Raw genomic sequence first — 19269 nt, forward strand, 5'->3', positions numbered from 1 at the left:
AGAAACGCATGTAGGGGCCTTTTGTTATGTAGGGACGGATATGTAGGGTCGACTAAGAATACGGCCCTCAAGAACAGCTTTGATTCTGATTGAGCAGCAGTGGAAGTAAAGGTAACGGATAGCAATTGTGATCGCTCGGATTGTGGCTGGACATTCAAAGGCATACTTGTTGAAGCTATGCTACCACCAGCAATACGCATGGTGCAACAACGTATAAAAAAGCCTATTTTTTGTAAATTCTGTCATTTTTTAAGACAATTGTCTGCCATTAAATATTTTACGAGCGATTTGAATGTGATTTTTATTTTTATTCTACTCCTCTGTATCAACTCTAAAATATTTCCGAAAAGGACATCGCATGAAGGATTAGTTGAGAATATCTACTACGCTATCTTATTATTGATATGCAACAGCAAATGGCGCATATAACAAGATTATATTAAGAGAACTTTGTTTATTCCTATATTTCCTGAACGTTGCTTTTACTTGGCAATCTTGGCCAAAATTTATACTTGGCAATAAAGAAAAACTAATTGCTTACTGAAGAAACTTCCTTTCTAATGTGCTACGAACAGACTTGAATGGATCATATATTTCGCTTTGAACAGTAAAGGTAGGGTAAAAGTGGATGTAAAATGCCTTACGGAAATTCAACATGATGTCATTATGACAAAATTGCAGAAAAATGGTATTCATCATCATTGGTGTACCTATCACTACTCTTTTGGCTGATCTTCATTTACCTTAGCTACATGAGTAAACATTTCTTAAAAGGTTCCTTTCTTTCATCATGCTGTCGCACCTTTCTACATAGGCACTTTATGGGCTAGATTTCTGCTCACATACTGAATCTGTTCTGGATACATGTCATTTTATTATGAAAAGATGAAGTTCACAACTCCTCGCCATCTCATCGGCATACACATAAAACTGTGTGGTTAACGGCTACCGGCCTTGTCTTACACTTCGGTCTATACTTCCTCACCCTAATCCTCCGTCGGCTATCATCTCTTCTGCAGTCTGGGATATGTACAGATTACTTAAGAGTCTTCTTTCTTTCCAGTCTAAATGTAATTTTTTAAGTATATCCATTGATTTTACTCAATCAAATGCTTTTTCTAATTCTCGAAACATGACGCAGTATTCAGACATAAATTCGTAGTTAACTTCAGCGGCTACTTCTTGATAGACATCATCATCCTCAGCAAACCATTCAGTTTTGATTTTAATATTTTAGCTGGTATATTTGATACAAATAACGGATAAATAAAATATTTTTCATATGCTGTTAACATCCCTGCTAAACTTTACTCATTCTTAAGTTTCATGTCCCAAATTTCAATGCGCAACCTTACTCAACAATTGGCCAATAGTTTACTATCCATAGATTTCATTTCCTTCTCAGCTTCTTTCAAATACAGGGAATTTTATGGACACCTCTACTCAGAAACCTGGTATGACTAGAGAAACTCCAAGATGAGCTTTAATATTTCCCAGATCGACTAGTTTGCGGTTATTTCAATGGAAAATGGCCATCATCAGGATGAATGCCAAGCTCTCTGTTAGTTATAATGGCAAGGTATCTAATTTGTGCACTGTGCCATCAATACAACACGTTAATGAGTCAATTTTTAGATGAAACTTACAGAGTTTTAAGAAATAAAGCAGCTTCGTTTTGACAAAATATCCCTGTTGACATTATAACCAGGTATAAACAAAAGCTACAGGTAATCTTTGCATCTTTCGAAACCCAAACTCATCAAAAGTTTTCACTTTTTTGGTGAAAAATTGGCGGGTAAGTACCTAATTAGGGTTTTCGGGTAACAGGTCAGTAGTTTATTGAAATACTCTAATATTCGCTTTCGGGACGCGCAGGCGCAATCAACGGGGAGATGAGGCAGGAAAAGGAAAACATGATGGACTCCCGCTTTCCGGCCTGTGATAACTCTTTTAGCGTCAGTCATAGATTCATCGCCATGCCGCTCGTGTCTCTTCCGTCCGAAGCATTTCCACTGACCATATTTGGCGTTCTACTCATCTGCATGGGATCCGGTGCGGAGAGCCTCGTGGATCTTACTGTAACCACTCCACCCTGTCCATACCGCCTGAGTGTGCCGATCGCCATGGACACCAAGTTCCAGGCCAACCACGTCTCAGACTTTGTCGCGAAGTATCTCAGCCATGCCTCCGTATTTTGGAGGATAAGTTGGCAGCAGGGATGGGAGACTGTGATGTCCGTTCGGGCTTGCCCTTGCAACGTGCAGGTTCCCTGTCTACTCAAGTGTTGTCACCTTCACGGCATGTCCCCGGCACACTGTACGCATCGGGATCCGGTGTGTCCCGAATCAGTTCCGAAAGATTACAACCTTGGATCACGTACGTTCATTCTTATCATTACATTCCTAAGATCGGTGTACCGAAACACCACATTTATCTCTTTCCCAAGCTTTTTCTTTCAGATCCTTCATGTTATTCTTCCTTGTTTCCTTCATTTTCTATTTGGCCCTCCTAAGGGGACTTTCCCTTAAACTTTCATTTCTCATGCTACATATTATGACCTTGACAATGAACCGGTCCCTTCTCTGGTGTATGAAGTTTAACAATTCCCTTCCTTCTCCTATTTTTCGGTACACCTCGTTTTTCTCCTACCCCTATGAAAAAATTGTATTGCCATGAAAATTGTATAAGAATGTATACAAATTTTATACAGGTTTATACATTTTTTTCATAGGGGTATCCATGCATTAGGAATTCAGCAACCGCCGCCAGCACCAGATAAGGAATGGCTTCTCCTTTTCTGGCCAGCTTTCCCGATGGTCCATGTCTCTTGCGTTACTTCCCGCACAAATATTTCATTAAGTAAGCAGACCTAAATAAATCCTTTAAATGTATGCCTCAGCAAAGTAGTATTTGGCCATAACATCCACCACTGACTTACCACTGCTAATATCTATAACCTCCCTCAGTGGTTCCATCAGAAGGTTGGTTTGCATAGCTGAGTGAAGTGATCACGGCCGGCTTAATAACACGCGTGTGAATATTCCCATATTCAGGGTAATGGAGGCAGTTCCTCGCCCCAGCCCACCTCGTACTTCGAGGATTTTTGTTTGAGGGGGTCCGCTGTGTTCACCCGAAAATCGAATGTAGAATCCTTTTCCTGGAACCGTGTTTTCGGCACCCTGATTTCAATGGCTGTGACAGCATCAATATGAATATGGCTTCGACGGTTCGCGCCTTCGAACATGTAAAGAGTAGGTTCACTACTACGAAAAAATAATGAAATAATGATGCAACCATCTAAACTTTTTCATGACTAATTATCTCTGTATCACTAGCTTCACATACCTCATAAGTTTAGCTACGCATGCGCAACCTGATACAACAGGCTAAAATCCATGTCGACATAGGCACATTAGATGAAAATTTACAGTATGACGTAAGTGGTTCGGGTTTGTTTGGATGAACTGTCTAAATGAAGAAGTGGATAAAGGGACATATCTATTTACGTAATGAACGAAGGTTTCTACCAATATTTTACATGAGCAATGCATCTATTGTCTATTTGATCTTAGGTCACAACTACACCAACCTCCTCCACGTTCTCGCCACGGGATCTCGGTTGTTCGCCTTGTTCAATGGTTCGGACGGCTCCGGGCTCTACAGGCTAGAGGTGCAGGACGACCCTGAAGTCTTCTCGCGCTGGGATGCAGACGGCCAGCAGGAAAATTTATCATCAGATCGAATGGTGGAAGGCGGCGTAGGTTTCTGCGTCCACCCCGATAACAACACGCAACTTTCCCCCTGGTTCTGCAAAGATTACGTCAAGGTGAAGGAGACGAAGACCCCTGAAGTCACGGAATACTACCCTTACGGCAGGCTCCTGGCCATCGCCGCTCTCTTGAGTGCCCTGTGCGTCTATGCCTCTTTCCCCAAGTTGAGGAACTTCCACGGGAAAGTGGTGATTTCGCACCTCGCGAGCTTGCTGCTGGGAAATTCAATTCTTTCGGTGTCGCTGTTCCTCTGGAGGAAGCACGGGAAATATTACTGCTCGTTTTTCGGTGAGTTGTCATTTTATTTGTGAGAACAATAGGTAAAGCGATATGTCACTAATAATTTGCTTTTGATATTATTGTTATTGTTACTGTCCTCCAAGAACAACAAGAGTGAGAATCAATGTCAGACCGTAGATTGAAAACTAGACTAAACTTATTATGCAAATTCAAGATCAGTTAATTTTGTGACGAAGCTTGACATATCGTATCTTACGAACGGTAACACACATAGATACTACCATAAAAATAAAATAAGAGAGATAAACTGTAGACAATAAAATTTTAGAACGTGGTTTTTTTGTCGTTGCGACGAACTTGAGTTTTATAGGAAGATTGGCACTTCTTAATTTCCCATCGAGATTGAATTTGTTCCCCTGCTTTCGTGTAAACAGGAAGCTCTAGAAGACAAGGTTATGGTCTGCGCTCTCTATTGCGAGCGAGAATGACACATCGGTAGAAATATCGTAAATTCAAGGTCAGGGTTTATATTACTATGATATTGAAATCATGCTGGACTTTGGCATTCTTGGCCGTTAGTGCATTTTCAGATCTTCAAAATCAAAGTTTGCATTAACGGTTTAAAAAATCAACAATCACAAATCAGTCATTACAAATTATAGTTACGAGCTGGCTACTTGACAAAGAAACCTTGTGTCACCTTGAAAAAGTCCACAAGAGATGAAAAAAAAGGTTTGTGTAAGCCAGCAGCGATGCAGATTTTCCAAGAAGTTTAATTTTATTCGCGAAAGTTGAAAACTCAATCTGTCAATAAGATAATATTAATATCATATTTCATGTAATTATAGTGATTCTTAAACTTTCTATTCTGATGTTTCCTTAATTCATTGCTCCATTGTAATTAATTTAATTTCCCAATTCCAGGAATTGGAATCCAGTACTTCTTTCTAGCTTCATTCTTTTGGCTGAGCGTCATGTGCGTTGACATATTTATGTCATTCAGGTAGGTGGATACCTATTAGGTTTACCCTTCAGCACTACTAGTATTATAGGCACTTCACCGGAAGAAAGTGATAAAGTACCTTGAATCTGAAACAACGCACATATTACTGAAGTCAAGAATTATTATTGAAAAAGTTATCAAAACCTTCAGTTGAAAAAAGTGTAAGTATATTATTTCATTATTGATAGCTGCATTTATGTTGATATTATTTCCGATATTCAAGATATTTTCACAAAAATCTTGTATTGTGAATAATAATGGTGAAATGACTAGTGAATGTAAATGACCATATTCTGTACGAAAATATTCCATTGAAGCTATTCCTGAGCAGATAGATATACGTGCGAAAGATCCACAGAGAAAAAAATCATTCGCCTTGACCGGGATTCGAACCCGGGTCCCCCAATTTCCAGTCGAGTGCTTTATCCAGTTAAGCTACCGAGACGTCATTTTGCCCTGTGGATATTTTCGGACAGTACCGGACAAGGTGTTGCTGGACTGCTGAGCATGTGATGCCAAGAAGATTTAAAATAAAAACGAAGATGAACTTGAATAAAATAAATATTTAAGACCTTATATCATAGTCAGAGGACAAATATGCATTTTTATTAGGGAATGTGAAATTAACTATGGTGTATTCATAGAAAAAACTGTAAACTCTCATTAATAATTAACACGATTTTTATAACTAATCCTTGGCCTGTTGCTCATGCAATTTTCCGAGAAATTCTTGTCAACGGTATTTTTTTGGAGTCGGAGACTTTAACTATGGATGATGCATCGTTTCGTGTTTTAATATTGTTTGATGTTTTGTTGATTGATACATAACTTCAACGCAGGAACCTGGATCCAGTGCACATCATAAGAGTCAACCAGCGAGGGAAAAAGTTTATGATTTGCTCTGTTTGTGCATGGGGAATCCCTGCGATCATCTCTGCGGTGACGGCTGCGATGGAGTTCATTCCGAACCTCTCGGATACGTTTATCAGGCCCAACTTCGCAGGCATTTGCTGGTTCAAAGGTATGAAGGCTATTTTAGATCAGGAAGCAATCTCTTGATACCTAAGGGGTACATGTTGGAATTGGCATGACTATTCGGCTACTCGTTTATTCAACCCGAAGGTTGGTTTGGATAGCTGAGGTTAGAGATCGCCTAAGACTCAGCCAAAAGCTTGCGGAATACTCTCATTTATATTCGAATGTGTGTATTAAAATATCATCATCATAATTATCATTCTATCCACAGGCATTCTTATTGCACAAGGGTGGTTCAGTAAGTACTTCCGTCTTTAGAAAAAGTTAGTATAACAAATTATTTGGGGAGAGTTTGTTTTTATTTTTCAATCATATCAATCATAGTTTCCAATCAGCTCTATAAATTATTTAAAGCATTTATCCAAACAATTTAAGCCGTCCAAAAAATAATATGTCGGAATCAGCTCAAATTAGGTATTTGATTGGGCGATGAACTCCTCATTAAACTTAAACCTGTGTCCGTTTAGCCATTTATTCAAGTCCGGAAATAAGAAAAAGTCAACCGGGGCCTAATCTGATGAATTCGGTGAATTTTGTAATAGCTGTAACTTTAATTCCGTAATTTTGGCGTTCGCAACTGCACAGGTGTGCGCCCGTGCATTGTCTTCTTGGAAGAGGAAGTTTATCTGTTTTATGTTTTCTGATTGCTACAGTAAAGGCACAAAACAGTCTCAGAATTGACAACAATATTGCTTTTATTTTCCACTATGAGCAAATGTGGTACCCATCATGCCAAGACTTTTTTGTCATCCATATTTTCGTGCAAAATTAAAGCGATTGTGCCTTGCAAAATTTGTGGTCTCTACTATATCTCGCAATTTGATTTGTCCTCAACACATCGGGGATAATGTCAATCATTTCGTGGGCAGACACTTTTACAGGTCGCCCGAAGCGATATTCATTTCTGGCATGCACGGCCCCGTTTAAATTAATTTACCCAATTTGAAATATTTTCAAACACATGAGCAGGTCTCTCGTGGAATTCATTCAACATATATTCGATTTCTCTCGGCTATTCAACTAATATTGAAATTTGAACCAAAAGATGTATTAATCGAAAATAATCTACGGTTCTTTTGTTTCAAAAAAAGCAATTCATACCAAAAATTTTTATTATTCGTCACTGCTTTATTTATTGTATACATGTATTTTTACAATTAATGAATAAGTACAAAAATATTATAATTATCTTTCCAAAAACACTCAAAAATACATACTTCAGTAGTAGGAAAATATCTACATAAAATAAATTCCCGACTTATATTTATTAGCATTAAATTTACAAATGCACGCAAATTTAAGTGTTAGGATCACCGCTTGTTACCATTCGGCTTCACTAAAATTTTCGAGATAGATAACTGATTGAGATACTTCCTTGATGACTTCGGGTGGGCCATTCCAATGCTACCGACCTTAGAGAAAAGTCTTTCACAAAGTGGGATGGGTTACGTTATCATAGGCCGGTAGTGAAGTAGCTGATGACGAACGAAATGGTCAAGATGGAAGTTGAAAACTCGAGTTTTGATCGTAACTAGAGTATCATAACTTGATCTTCATTTTTTCGACCTTAAATAATTAAAAATAAATTTTTTATTTTCATCGAAATCGATTTTTTCATCTTGGACCTTTTCATTTTTTTTTAGAAAAGAAGAGCGCCTATGTTTACTTCTTTATTCCGGTAGGAGTGACCTTAGCTGTGAATTTAGCGCTTTTTGTCGCCACCTCGTCGAAGATATTCAAACTGCAGAGGGAGATGACGAAATGGGAGAACCGAAACAGCGTGAAGCTCATCCGGAGAATCGAAAAAACGAAAAAGAGGTAAAAATAATCCTCTAATACTATGAATGTTTTCTGTGATGCAATTCCATTTTTAAATGGTTATAACATTGTCCTACAAGACATTAAAATTGTCCCGTGAATGTTCGTCGCATGACATATTTATGCTCTTAGAATATTTGTGAATATTTTTTCTTGCAATATTGCCATGAATTTGTCGTGAATGCTAAAATGCGATGAAAACTAACTACGGAATCTATCTATGTATCTATACAAAAAGGCTGGCATGGGTGTATTTACCACGATCAAGGGCATGGATTTATGTGATTTTCAAACAACTAAAATGTAAGAAAGGACTATCTAGTCCTAAATTCGCTAGTAATGATTACGACATTATCATCATTAAAGCATTTCAGTTTTAGTAACTTCAATGCCGCTGGGTTCGTCCCTGAACCAGGAAAAAATTAGAAACAGAAGGAAAACAGATACACAAATTCCAAAAATGTGACCCTTCTCGTCGCAAAAAGTATTTTTTATACCTCGTTTTATGTTTCAGGTTCAATCTGTACCTGAAACTATCCCTCATGATGGGCGTCGGCAGAATCATCGGATTTATATTTTGGTTGCTGGACCATCCCAAGAGGCTCTTTATCGTCACCGACATCACAGAAGCTCTGCAAAGTGTCCTCATCTTCATCACATATGTGTGGAAGGATGAGGTGATACTTCTCATCAAGAAAAAGATATCGTCTCCAGCTTCTCAGCAAGGAACGCAAGATAATAATACCACGGATGAAATGGGCTGATTCTGAAATTCAAGCAAGGTCTACCCTGGGCAAAGTGACAGTTGATGAAGCGTTGATTTCACGGCTAGTTGAAACACAATCTTGATGGATATGTGTTTCATACCTAAGAAACAATGAGTCAAACGAAGCTCAAGAATAAGGAGCTTTTAGTATGACCCCGAAAAAGGCTCTTTCTAATCTACCTTACCTTTGAGAGGCAGCATTTACAATTATGAAGGCAAAAAACAGGACATTTTGAAGTAGTGCCATTGCTTCTATGATTTTCTAATTATTTATTTTTTATTTTTTTCTTTCGTGATTTCCTTAGATGAAAGATGCTTTGAAAAATAATTCAAATGATAAAAAAATTAAGGTCATGAAAGATTACCACTTAATAAATTTTTAATAGTCATTGAAATAAAATTCATTTTCTAATATCAATTGCAAATTTTAATAATATTTATTGTTGCCTGTCTAAAATGAAAGACCCACATTTTGGGAATATTTTTCTCAAAAACTGGACGAATTCTCACTGGCAATTATTCAGTTCAGTTTCATTAATATTCTGCCTTTTTTTTAATGATCAAATTTTTTCAGCCCCAAAAATCACGTATAATGCCACGAAACGCACTTAAATTGTTAAAACACTCTGTTCGAATCTAAATATGGCAGTTCAAAAGAATTCAAGCTTGTAATCGATTAATACTCTGAAGCGCACATTTATTAAATTTCCGGAGTGTAGGTACAGGCTGCAACTCGAAATATCCGGTTACCGTACTTGGAGTATGGATACCGTGAAAACGGAACAGAGCTACAAAACTATTGGTCGGAATCAATGCACTGATTGTGGGTAAATCTTTAGTAACCATATGATAAAATGTTTACTATAGATATTTTCACGAATAAAAGAGAACGGTTGAATATATCTACCGTTATAAAATCTGACATGATACAAAGCTTTTATTGAGTATTATTTTTTTAAAATCGAATGTTTACGATTTGTACCGAGTAATGAAGTGCAGCTCATGTACACGGCTAATCATTACATCACGTTTTTAGTTATACATAGGTTATCCGATCCTGCGTCTGCACCAAGTCTCACTCCACCATCCCAAATATTAAATCCAGTCTACCATTGATGTAACATCAGTTTAAAATGTGGTGGTGGTATTTGGAGGAGGCTACCGACAGCTAAGGTCATTTCTGTGAGGGAAGGGTAAGGGAGGAATAGTAGAAAGATAATCGGCGTCTGCATTAGTCTGCTCTTGACGAAAAAGCGCCAAGGGGACCACGGCTCAACATCCCATCCGACGAACGGAGTGTTGCGCTTGTAATGTCCTCCACAACATTGAAGCAGGGATCGAGCAGTCTCTGAAAATTCTCTGCCACCTCAGGGATTTGAACCCGAGCCCACCGGGTGGAAAGCCAACATTCTAGCCACCACTTAAACCAGATGCCCGTTGAAACGTGGAGTGAGATGAAAATAAATTCAGGAGTCTACCCCCACTTTTGAAGTTAAAATTCGTTATTCGTAATAAGGTGGTTTCATGTTATTTTTATTGCCTAAATTGAAAGATTATTACTCCTGGAGTACGTATTTCACGCATTTACATTTTTAAATGACGATATCTATTTTTCGCGATTAAATGAAAAATGAAAATTTTCAAGCGCGCGAAAACGCGACGGCTAAGTATGAATGCCGGGAAAACACCGTGTGACACCTTTCTGGTCCCGGCTGCCGCCGTCTGAGGCCATCTTGGTGCGGGGCCATGAGCGCCCTACGATTCAGGCTGCTTGCAGGTAGCAGGGTAACCTACTAGCAGGTAGCGCTTCGCTTAAATAAGGATTATTAACACCTTATCAAACGAAGTAAACTTTCCGACCATAGGCAATTATTCTAGGTGATTATCAAGAAATGTTTCCGCGAGCTCTGAGCCTCATGCATGCATTGGTAATCTCAGACAATGTAAAACTCTTACCTACTCGTATAGCATCTAGGTTCTCTAGGGTCTCTATGACTTCACGTGGAGTGGCACCGCATGGACGCCATGCTGCCCTTTTTCAAATGAGGTTACAATTGACCATTAATATTCGTCTAAACTGGGATCTATAAAACCAAATAATTTGAATATCATGAACACACACTAATGGTGGATAAGGAATCGAAATCAACGCATTCCGTTTTCTTTTGAAACTCTTCTGAATAACGAAGATGATTTTTCTCTCGGATAGTAATTTAAGAATCACGATCTACGACTCCTGTGCTACTAAACGGACGTGAGACGTTATCACCTCGCTCGGACACCCTAAACTGGAATTTATCATGGAGGTGCAAAGTATTGATAGACCTGCCTAATGTAGAATTCGATAGCGGCATTTATCAATGGTAATTCTAAACGATGGTCTCTCAGGGCCACATTATTAACTGAATTCACTAAGAATTGAGTTCCAATCGATATGAAATGAAACAATAATTATCAAAGAGGAGAATGTATTCCTTAATGAGTCTGTCTTTGGAGATTCACCATATTATTTTGGTGTTGGCGTCACTGCTTAGACTAGCTGTCAGTTTTGGAGTCGTAGAGGCGCACACCTGAATGGCAATAGGGTAGTTTCTTTCATCAAAGAAAACGAAAGGCATTGATTGCAATTCGTTACCCACCATTAGTGTATTCATAATACACAAATTATTTGGTTTTAGAAATACCGGTTTAGACGAATGGCAAAGGTCAATTTTGTCCTCATTTGAAAAAGGCCAGATTGGCGCCCATGCGATGCCACTCCACGTGACGTCACAGGGACCTAATTACTATACGAGTAGATAGGAGTTTTACATCGCCTGAGATTACCAATACATGCATGAGGCACAGAGCTCAGGGAAACATGTCTTAATAATCACCTATTAAAACTGGCTAAGATCGGAAAGTTTTCTTCGTTTGATAACGTATTAATAATCCTTATTTAAGCCAAGCGCTACCAGCTAGTATGGTACTCTGCTACCGGCTACCATTTTGCGTCGTATCAGCGCTCAAAGCCTCGCCCCAAGGTCACCTTACTTGCGGCAGCGGGAACCAGAACGACGTCACGCGGAGTTTTCCCGGCATTCATACTTACCCGTTGCGTTTTGCCGCGCTTGAAATTTTTTCAATTTTCATTTAAGCGCGAAAAATAGATATCGTCATTTAAAAATCTAAAAGCGTGAAATACGTACTCCAGGAGTAATAATCATTCGATTTAGGCAATAAAAAAATAATATGAAACCACCCTATAGGGGGTCTGGATTTGAATCTCAGGTAAGCCAAATGACTTTTTCTTGGTGAACATCTATCTTCGGGCACAAAAAAATCTGTTTCCATTATGTTTCAGCGGGCTGGCCGATTTAATAGTAATCGGATGGCTCTCCCCTTTGTCACGAAAATATTCTTCAGGATTCTCAAGCGAAAAAAAACAGTCCCACTCTTCACTGACTCACCTCCGCGAGAATGACGTATCTCTGTTGGTATATGTGCGTCCAGATCCCTTGCGGAACTCGATAGCATGAGCGGAAGTTGCGGCTTCCTTACACTCAGCCAGTTCCATCCATAAATATTTGCTTTTCGCTTCCTCTTGCGAATCAAAAGTAGATATCAGTGCTTTAACACTTAGTAACACGCTTAGCGGCGATTTTGTTGCTTCTTTCGAAAGTTCGAAATAGCGCGTTTACTGCGCATAAATCACTGGGTGTACACTTTGGTACTCTAGTTCTGTACTTTTTCCTCGACCACGAACATTATCGTCGGCAATTCCTTAAGAAAAAATATTCAAAGTATTTATGAAGAAATTTGCATATTAATATCTATGCAATATGCTCGTATACAAATGAAAGAGAAAAATATTTCAAGATCTTTTAATTATTTTAAGCTATCCAAATGCGTTAAGATACCCTAAAATTTTAATGTATATATAGGAAAACCAAAAATATTAAAGTGCGGCAAAAAGCCGCAAGCGTGCATTGGCGCTATCCTCGAGGGCGCGTGTAGCTATGGGTTAAAAATGAAAGATTACGGTGCTTCTCAATGATTAAAAAAAATATTGTTGCGACGTACAGGGTGTTTCAGGAGGAAACTGCAATACTTCAGGAGTTGTAGGGGAGACAATTTAAATTATTTTTTGTCCATAAACATGGTGTAGCAACTCCTTAGTGACTGAGCTATGGTAACGCAAAATTTTTATGGATGCACTTTGCTGCTACAATGAAAGCGGTTTTTCTTTGGTATCCAGCCTTCATGAAATTTTATTTAATATTCTGGATTTTAAGGACATCAAACAATTAAGGTTGTACAAAAATTTGCGATAACAGTTGTCTGAAAAAAATCAACTTTGAGCTTAATTACACGAGAGATTTAACGAGTATCAACCATACGATTGCGCAATATCAACAATTTTGAGATTATTGTTTCAAACAATTGCATTCAACGCGTCAGCGTGTAAGGCCAATTTGTACCACTTACTGATCGGATTATATGAAAACAATGATGCCTATTAAAACAAGACTAGTCTTAATATAATATTAAAAAACATTAAAAATAATTCCAATCATTTTTTTATTAAAGAGGTCAGTCAATCGTAAAAATCTGATGAGTCGAGAAACATGTTCGGAGATTTCTACCATCACTTCAGCTACGTTTCCCACAAGGTTATGACTCAATCGTGCTAACAAATATTTTTCGAAATTTCACTATGAAGAGAATGCTCAGTTCTAGGCCGGAGCATGAAAAGGTGAGGCACGTGTCGGGAGTGAAGCAAAATCCATCATTATAAATATTTTTGGTTCCAGATGATATTGAAGCTTGTTAATTTTTCCTTGTCTATCCTGGGAATTTAAAATTCTATCCTTCAGTTCAAATTCCCATAATTACCGAATTATGTGTTACGCATGAGCGCCTACTTATGGAAAATAGTTTAAAAAGACGATGCAAGCATATAAAACAATTGTACAATAAAAATTAAAAATTCTAATCATTCATTCATTCATAATCTGTGATCATGTTCATTTATGATCAAACAGAATGTCAAGTGTGTATGCTTCACGACATCGGTAAATTTGCTTTTTACTTCAGAAATTGCTCATAATTATTATAAGATTACTCTTATGCGTATTTAATACAGGACAATTTCAACATGGAAAAGTTTTCAAAGAATCATAATGCTCCAATAGCTTCCAAATATATTACACTCAGATTACCATTATCGTGGCACATTTCGAATAGAAGTACCCCCCCTACAAACACAGAAAGGATTAAATCTGTATTAAACACGTATTTTGAAATCCACGAAATCTCAATTATATCTAGATTTAATCTGTTGCAAAGGTGTTGCTATGTCCTCTTTTTCTCATATTATATCTAGATTTAATACATGAAATATCTTGCCCCACAATACAGATTTTTCAGGGATTAAATCCAGATTTCAGTATCTAGATTTTCCAGGGATACATTATAGTACTGCTTTTCATTTGAACTTTTATCAAGAAACCTTTGCGTTACAATTAATGAAATATATTGAGGAAGCTTCCCTGAAGGGAAAACCCTCTGACCACCACAATAAGATCTCTACCTATTCACCCCTTAGCTCCAACAATAATTATATCATCAAGCACCCAATAAGCAAAATCTTTGAAAATTAACTAACCACTATGCGATAATAAACTGACTTGAAGGAAAAAGATTGTTTATTTGGATTGAGAAAACATGACTCATAATAATTGATATTTTATTAAAAAGGTACAAATATCTACTTATATCACATACAAATTCCAAGCATTTCAAATTAAAGTGAAATTAATAATTTATTAATTCAACTAGCTTTTAATGTGCCCATATCAATGTCATAGATTTTTAGGTGGAAAAATACATTAAGTAACCACTTCGCAATAATACACTGACTTGAGGAAAAAGGTTAATAATATGGATTAAAAAACATGAGATAGAGTAATTGATGCTTTATTAAAAAATCACAAGTATTTTTTATTATCATTATATATGAATTCCAAATTACTATGAATCTAATTGATGTTGAGCATCATTTGCCTCCTCCTGCCCCTTGCACTGGCCTGCCACAGCCAGAAAGGGAGGAAAGATAAACACAATATACTACATAGAAAAGTGGCAGGTGGATAAAGTGAAAGGCTTTGCAGTCAATATAAAATAAATTTTTAAAGTACTAGTTCAGGGAGAAAGCAGATCAATAAAAACAAAGGCATTGAAATCAACAAACATGACGACACTCACGGCAGAGTTAAATGCTTATAATACAAGGTTAAGATAGAAAGCAGATTTATAAAAACAAAGCCATTTAAGTCAATATAAGTGAGCCCATTGAAGTCACAGTTTAACCATGGGCCCAATAACGGTCACTCTAGTGAATTTTTAGGGAGAGAAATGATAAAATTTTTATATTGCAAGGTTCAGTTAGAAAACAAGTTCATAATAACAAAGCCATTGAAGTTAACATACCTGAGGACACTAAAAGCACAGTTCAACCATGGGCTTAGTAAGAAAAAAGTTAATGGAGAAACCAGGTTCAAAAGAAGGAATCTGAAGGGAATTATGGAAACGGAGTTCAGACTTCAGGGTTCAATAAGCCCACCGAATAACATTGAGAAACGAAAAATTTCTCCTCGTCGTCGTTTTTGTTGACAAGACCATCCCTCGTTGCTATTTTCAGAGGCACTTCACAAATTGAAACATAACGATACAGTCATAAAATGAAGCTCATAATGAACCAACGTAATGGATAAATGTGCACCAACGTAATGGATTATGGTTTTAAAAAACTATGCATGTATATTGAATGATAAAGTTCACTACATACGGAAGATCCAGGTTACTGTGAGGTGCAAATACGATACTTATGCAATCGATGGATATTAAGGAAAAATATAACAGATAATGGAGCAAATAAACCATATGCAGCTCGTGTCGGTCAAAACCAGTCGTTTAGTAACAATAACAAAACACACTTTCACAGTTCATCACTAATGTTTCGGCCATTTTGCAAAATCACGTCATCGACGCTAGCGCCGCTAGTGGCGCAGAAACTTCGGAAACAGATTTAATCCGTATTTAAAAAGGATTTGGAAATCTAGATTTGATGTATTATGAAATCTCCCTAAAATACAGATTTGATCTTTTTTGTGTTTGTAGGGCCGTGGTTTCGTGGGAAATAAACTGGTGGAAATCTGAAGAAGTTTACTAATACGATGCCTGCTGTTTACATTCTTTTATTTTAAATAACATTAGATGTTATTGCAACATTCGCTACCATCTAATGTGAATGGGGTGATTGAATTTATCAAATATGTCTCCCACAGGAAGTACTTTATCTCATTTGAAGCATTACATTTTTCCATAGCATTAATAAACTGAAGTAAAAAAAAGGTTTCCTTCAACATAAAAGAACCTTTTATTGAATGGGACTCGTCAGTTGTGTATATCCGTAATCATTTTTAGTCGATTTCAATAATGTTTCGTCTTTTTTATTACAGCCGTATTTACATTCATAGCCGCCGCTACCTCACGAGTGTAGTTCACGCTAGTTGCTGTTTCAAGGATTGTCCACGCATCATCCGAGCGCGCTAGTCGGCAGGTTCTCCATGGGGAGACGAGAGCGATTGCCCCCTCTTGGTGAAAAGTTGAATGAGCACTGATTAGGCGTCCAGGAGGGAGAATAACTGATGTTTGAATGAATATAATTGATGTGAAACATCAGTTGCGTATCTAAGAATATGCTTTGGGGGGATGGGATAACCTGGGGTGGCGACAGGGGGGACGGGTCAACGGCAAATTTTTGAAAAATGACATGCCTGGAAATACATTTTACATCAGTTTGGCACTAAAGATTTAACTTCGAGCAGATGGAGTTGTTGCAGGACAAAACTAGAGAATGGCTTTAAATATTTTTTTCATTTCTGAGGCTTTGGGGGGGGGGGGATCTATCCTCTCATCCCCCCCCTATAGTTACCCCACTGCGAAGCATGCATAGTATACCAAATCTTGCAGCAAAAAGAACGTTAATACTACATTAATTGAGACTTTTAGTGGGGGCTATATGGTCAAATTTTTAATTCACTCACCCCTCTATTTTCCACGCCAACTTGTCATCATAGTAATTACCCCTTAGAGGAAATCATGCTTAAACGTCATATTAGCATTTTGCATTTTTTTATAACTTCAATTGAAGCCAAAATGGGGATATGGAATTCTCGTAACTATTAAATCACCATAATATAAAACTTATTAATGTGTCTCTTCCGCAAACCTCTAAATAACTGATTTTGATAAAATATATTATTATGACACTAGGCAAAAAATATCGATGCAAAATAAAATGTTTCAGACCTCTGAAAATGGGAAACGATGATCATTGTTCAAGTTTTTGTTAGGCGTCGTTAGTTGTAGAAAGCACAGTTGTAATTTTTCCTCACCTTCCCAATTATCTTCACAAATAAGAAAGTCGAAATTAAAATGGTTACTTAACATTTTGTGCCTTGAAGATGATGTGGTAATATCGAAACCTAGGTCGGAATAAAAGTTTATAATCGTGGAAAATTGCAAGTGTTTATTTCAACATGAAATATATAATTGATGCGGGCGACGAAGAACATTTTGCGAGTTCGGAAATGTAATGATAACATGAAGATCCTTGAAGTCAAATACAGAAAGAATATATTTGAATTTTTCGAGATGAAGACAGAAAATAATTCCGAATCGATCACAAATTGTGTTAACCAATTAATTCTCGTGATTTTTTAATGAACGACGATAACCAGAGTGATTTAGAAACATTTCAAGAGTTACATATTTCCCTTGAGATAATTGAATATAGATATCTCAAAATGATGAATGTTTTTCTAAGTATCGCTAATGCAATATTGAAAAATGCCACTCCATCACTCTCGGTTCTGATTTTATCTATTATACAACTTCATGTAATTTGCATAGACAGTTTTACTATAAAGTTACACTCAAATGTGGAGCATTTACCCTGTGTTCCCCAATTTTTTTAATTTCGATTATTAAAACTACCATAAAACCAATTAATTATCTTTTAGATACGAGTTAAAATTGCGGATATTAAGTTCCCGTGGTCGATTGAAGACCGCAATGATCTTTAATTTAACCCACTATCAACAAAATGAAATTTCCTGCATACAAATGGATGCGAATACAATACCCTGCGGATACAAGTGAAAACGGAATGATCATGGAAAAGAATGCTGTCCAGTAAAAAGGTAAGTCCCCCGAAGCAAATATATCGCTACATACCTAAGGAATACACGTTGAAATGAATTCGGCTCTACATATTGCAGAAAGAATATGGCCCATAAAACCCTGGTTTACTTTATGACATAGTACACTTCTCTTGTATGGGATCCAGTCATGATAGGTCAGGATATTAAATTGGATAGAAAATGCAAAAAAATGCAACCAGGTATGAGTTGGGAAGATATATGAGAAAGCGGAAAGAGTAGAGAAAATGATCCACGAACTAGGATATGATACCTTAAATCAGTGCTGGACAAAATGTAGGCCGAGGAGTATTTGAAATACAGAATACCGCTTCAAACGTATTTTTAATGCAAAATACAACGTACCTTTGACTTCGGTATTTGAAAAACAAACTAGAAAATAGTATTTTAAATATCTTTTAAAGTAAAAAATACATTTTTATGGAAACTGAGAAATCTTAAATAAATATAATTAATACCTGCCTTCATACGTTATGGATGATGTAAACATGAAGGAAACGATTCGAACGAAAACGAAGTGATTTCTGAAGCATAATTCTATAGAAGTGTTATCTTTAAAAGTATTTTTAAAATGTATTTTTTATTTTAGAATGGGAAAACACCAAAAATCAATATTTGAAATACAAAATACAAGATGCATTCAGGTCGTGTATTTAAAATGCCAAATACAAATTACTAATTTGTTTCAAATACGTATTTTAAAATACTTGTATTTGAAATACTGCCCAGGACTAGCTTAAAACAAAGGAGGAAACGGTACAGGCCGTGTGGGATGTGTAGAATAGTTACAGGGGAAAGAGCATGGTAAAATCTAGGGAAGGAAATATTAAATCCAAACTTTGTCGGAAATAATGATGACGAATTTAAGGAAAAGTGGACCAATCACAGTGAAAAGATAACTTATCACAAAGGACTAATGCAACAAAATTTTCGTACCGAAGTAGAATAATACTTGATTCTAACCAGGGCCGGGACTAGGAGTTTTGTCAGGGGGGACAAAGATCAGTTCACCGTCCCCCTCCCCTGATCCCCCCCTCGCTCCCTCCGTCCCCCTTCCCCTACCAATGAAATATGATACATCCGTAAACTTTTTTCTTTTAGATGCGGTGTTTGAAATTACACACCGAATGTCTGCTATCAAGAAGTTTTATTAATATTATTGCTTAATAGTTTATAAATTAATAATTATTGTCAAATAATTTAATTGAAAAAGTGAAATAACTTGTTTATATAAACTTTTCAAATTTTGCCCGGTACCCGGAGAAGTGGGAAACTTGGAATCCATGGTCACATGACAGAATTTTTAGGTGAAGGAACAAAGCTGGTATGATGATGGTATGCAGGGGCGGATCCAAGATTTCTTTCTGGGGG

General features: G+C 37.1%; 1 protein-coding gene across 1 annotated transcript; it reads left to right on the forward strand.

The window, feature by feature from the left end:
* The first annotated feature begins 561 nt into the window (after nucleotides 1–561).
* LOC124158923 (probable G-protein coupled receptor Mth-like 3) lies at nucleotides 562–8839 on the forward strand. Its single transcript, XM_046534348.1, has 6 exons — nucleotides 562–2376; nucleotides 3573–4058; nucleotides 4935–5013; nucleotides 5853–6034; nucleotides 7692–7866; nucleotides 8381–8839. The coding sequence occupies exons 1-6, from the start codon at nucleotides 1893–1895 to the stop codon at nucleotides 8628–8630; spliced, it is 1656 nt and encodes a 551-aa protein (XP_046390304.1). The 5' UTR covers nucleotides 562–1892; the 3' UTR covers nucleotides 8631–8839.
* Nucleotides 8840–19269: the final 10430 nt, after the last annotated feature.

This window comes from Ischnura elegans, chromosome 5 (genome assembly GCF_921293095.1).
Source record: "Ischnura elegans chromosome 5, ioIscEleg1.1, whole genome shotgun sequence".
In the NCBI taxonomy this organism is placed as follows: Eukaryota; Metazoa; Arthropoda; class Insecta; order Odonata; family Coenagrionidae; genus Ischnura; species Ischnura elegans.

Coding starts and splice junctions, on each gene's coding strand:
- LOC124158923 (XM_046534348.1), top strand. CDS start 1,893: ATGAGGCAGGAAAAGGAAAACATGATGGACTCCCGCTTTCCGGCCTGT. Junction 2,377..3,572: donor AGATTACAACCTTGGATCAC/GTACGTTCATTC, acceptor ATTTGATCTTAG/GTCACAACTACACCAACCTC. Junction 4,059..4,934: donor ATATTACTGCTCGTTTTTCG/GTGAGTTGTCAT, acceptor TCCCAATTCCAG/GAATTGGAATCCAGTACTTC.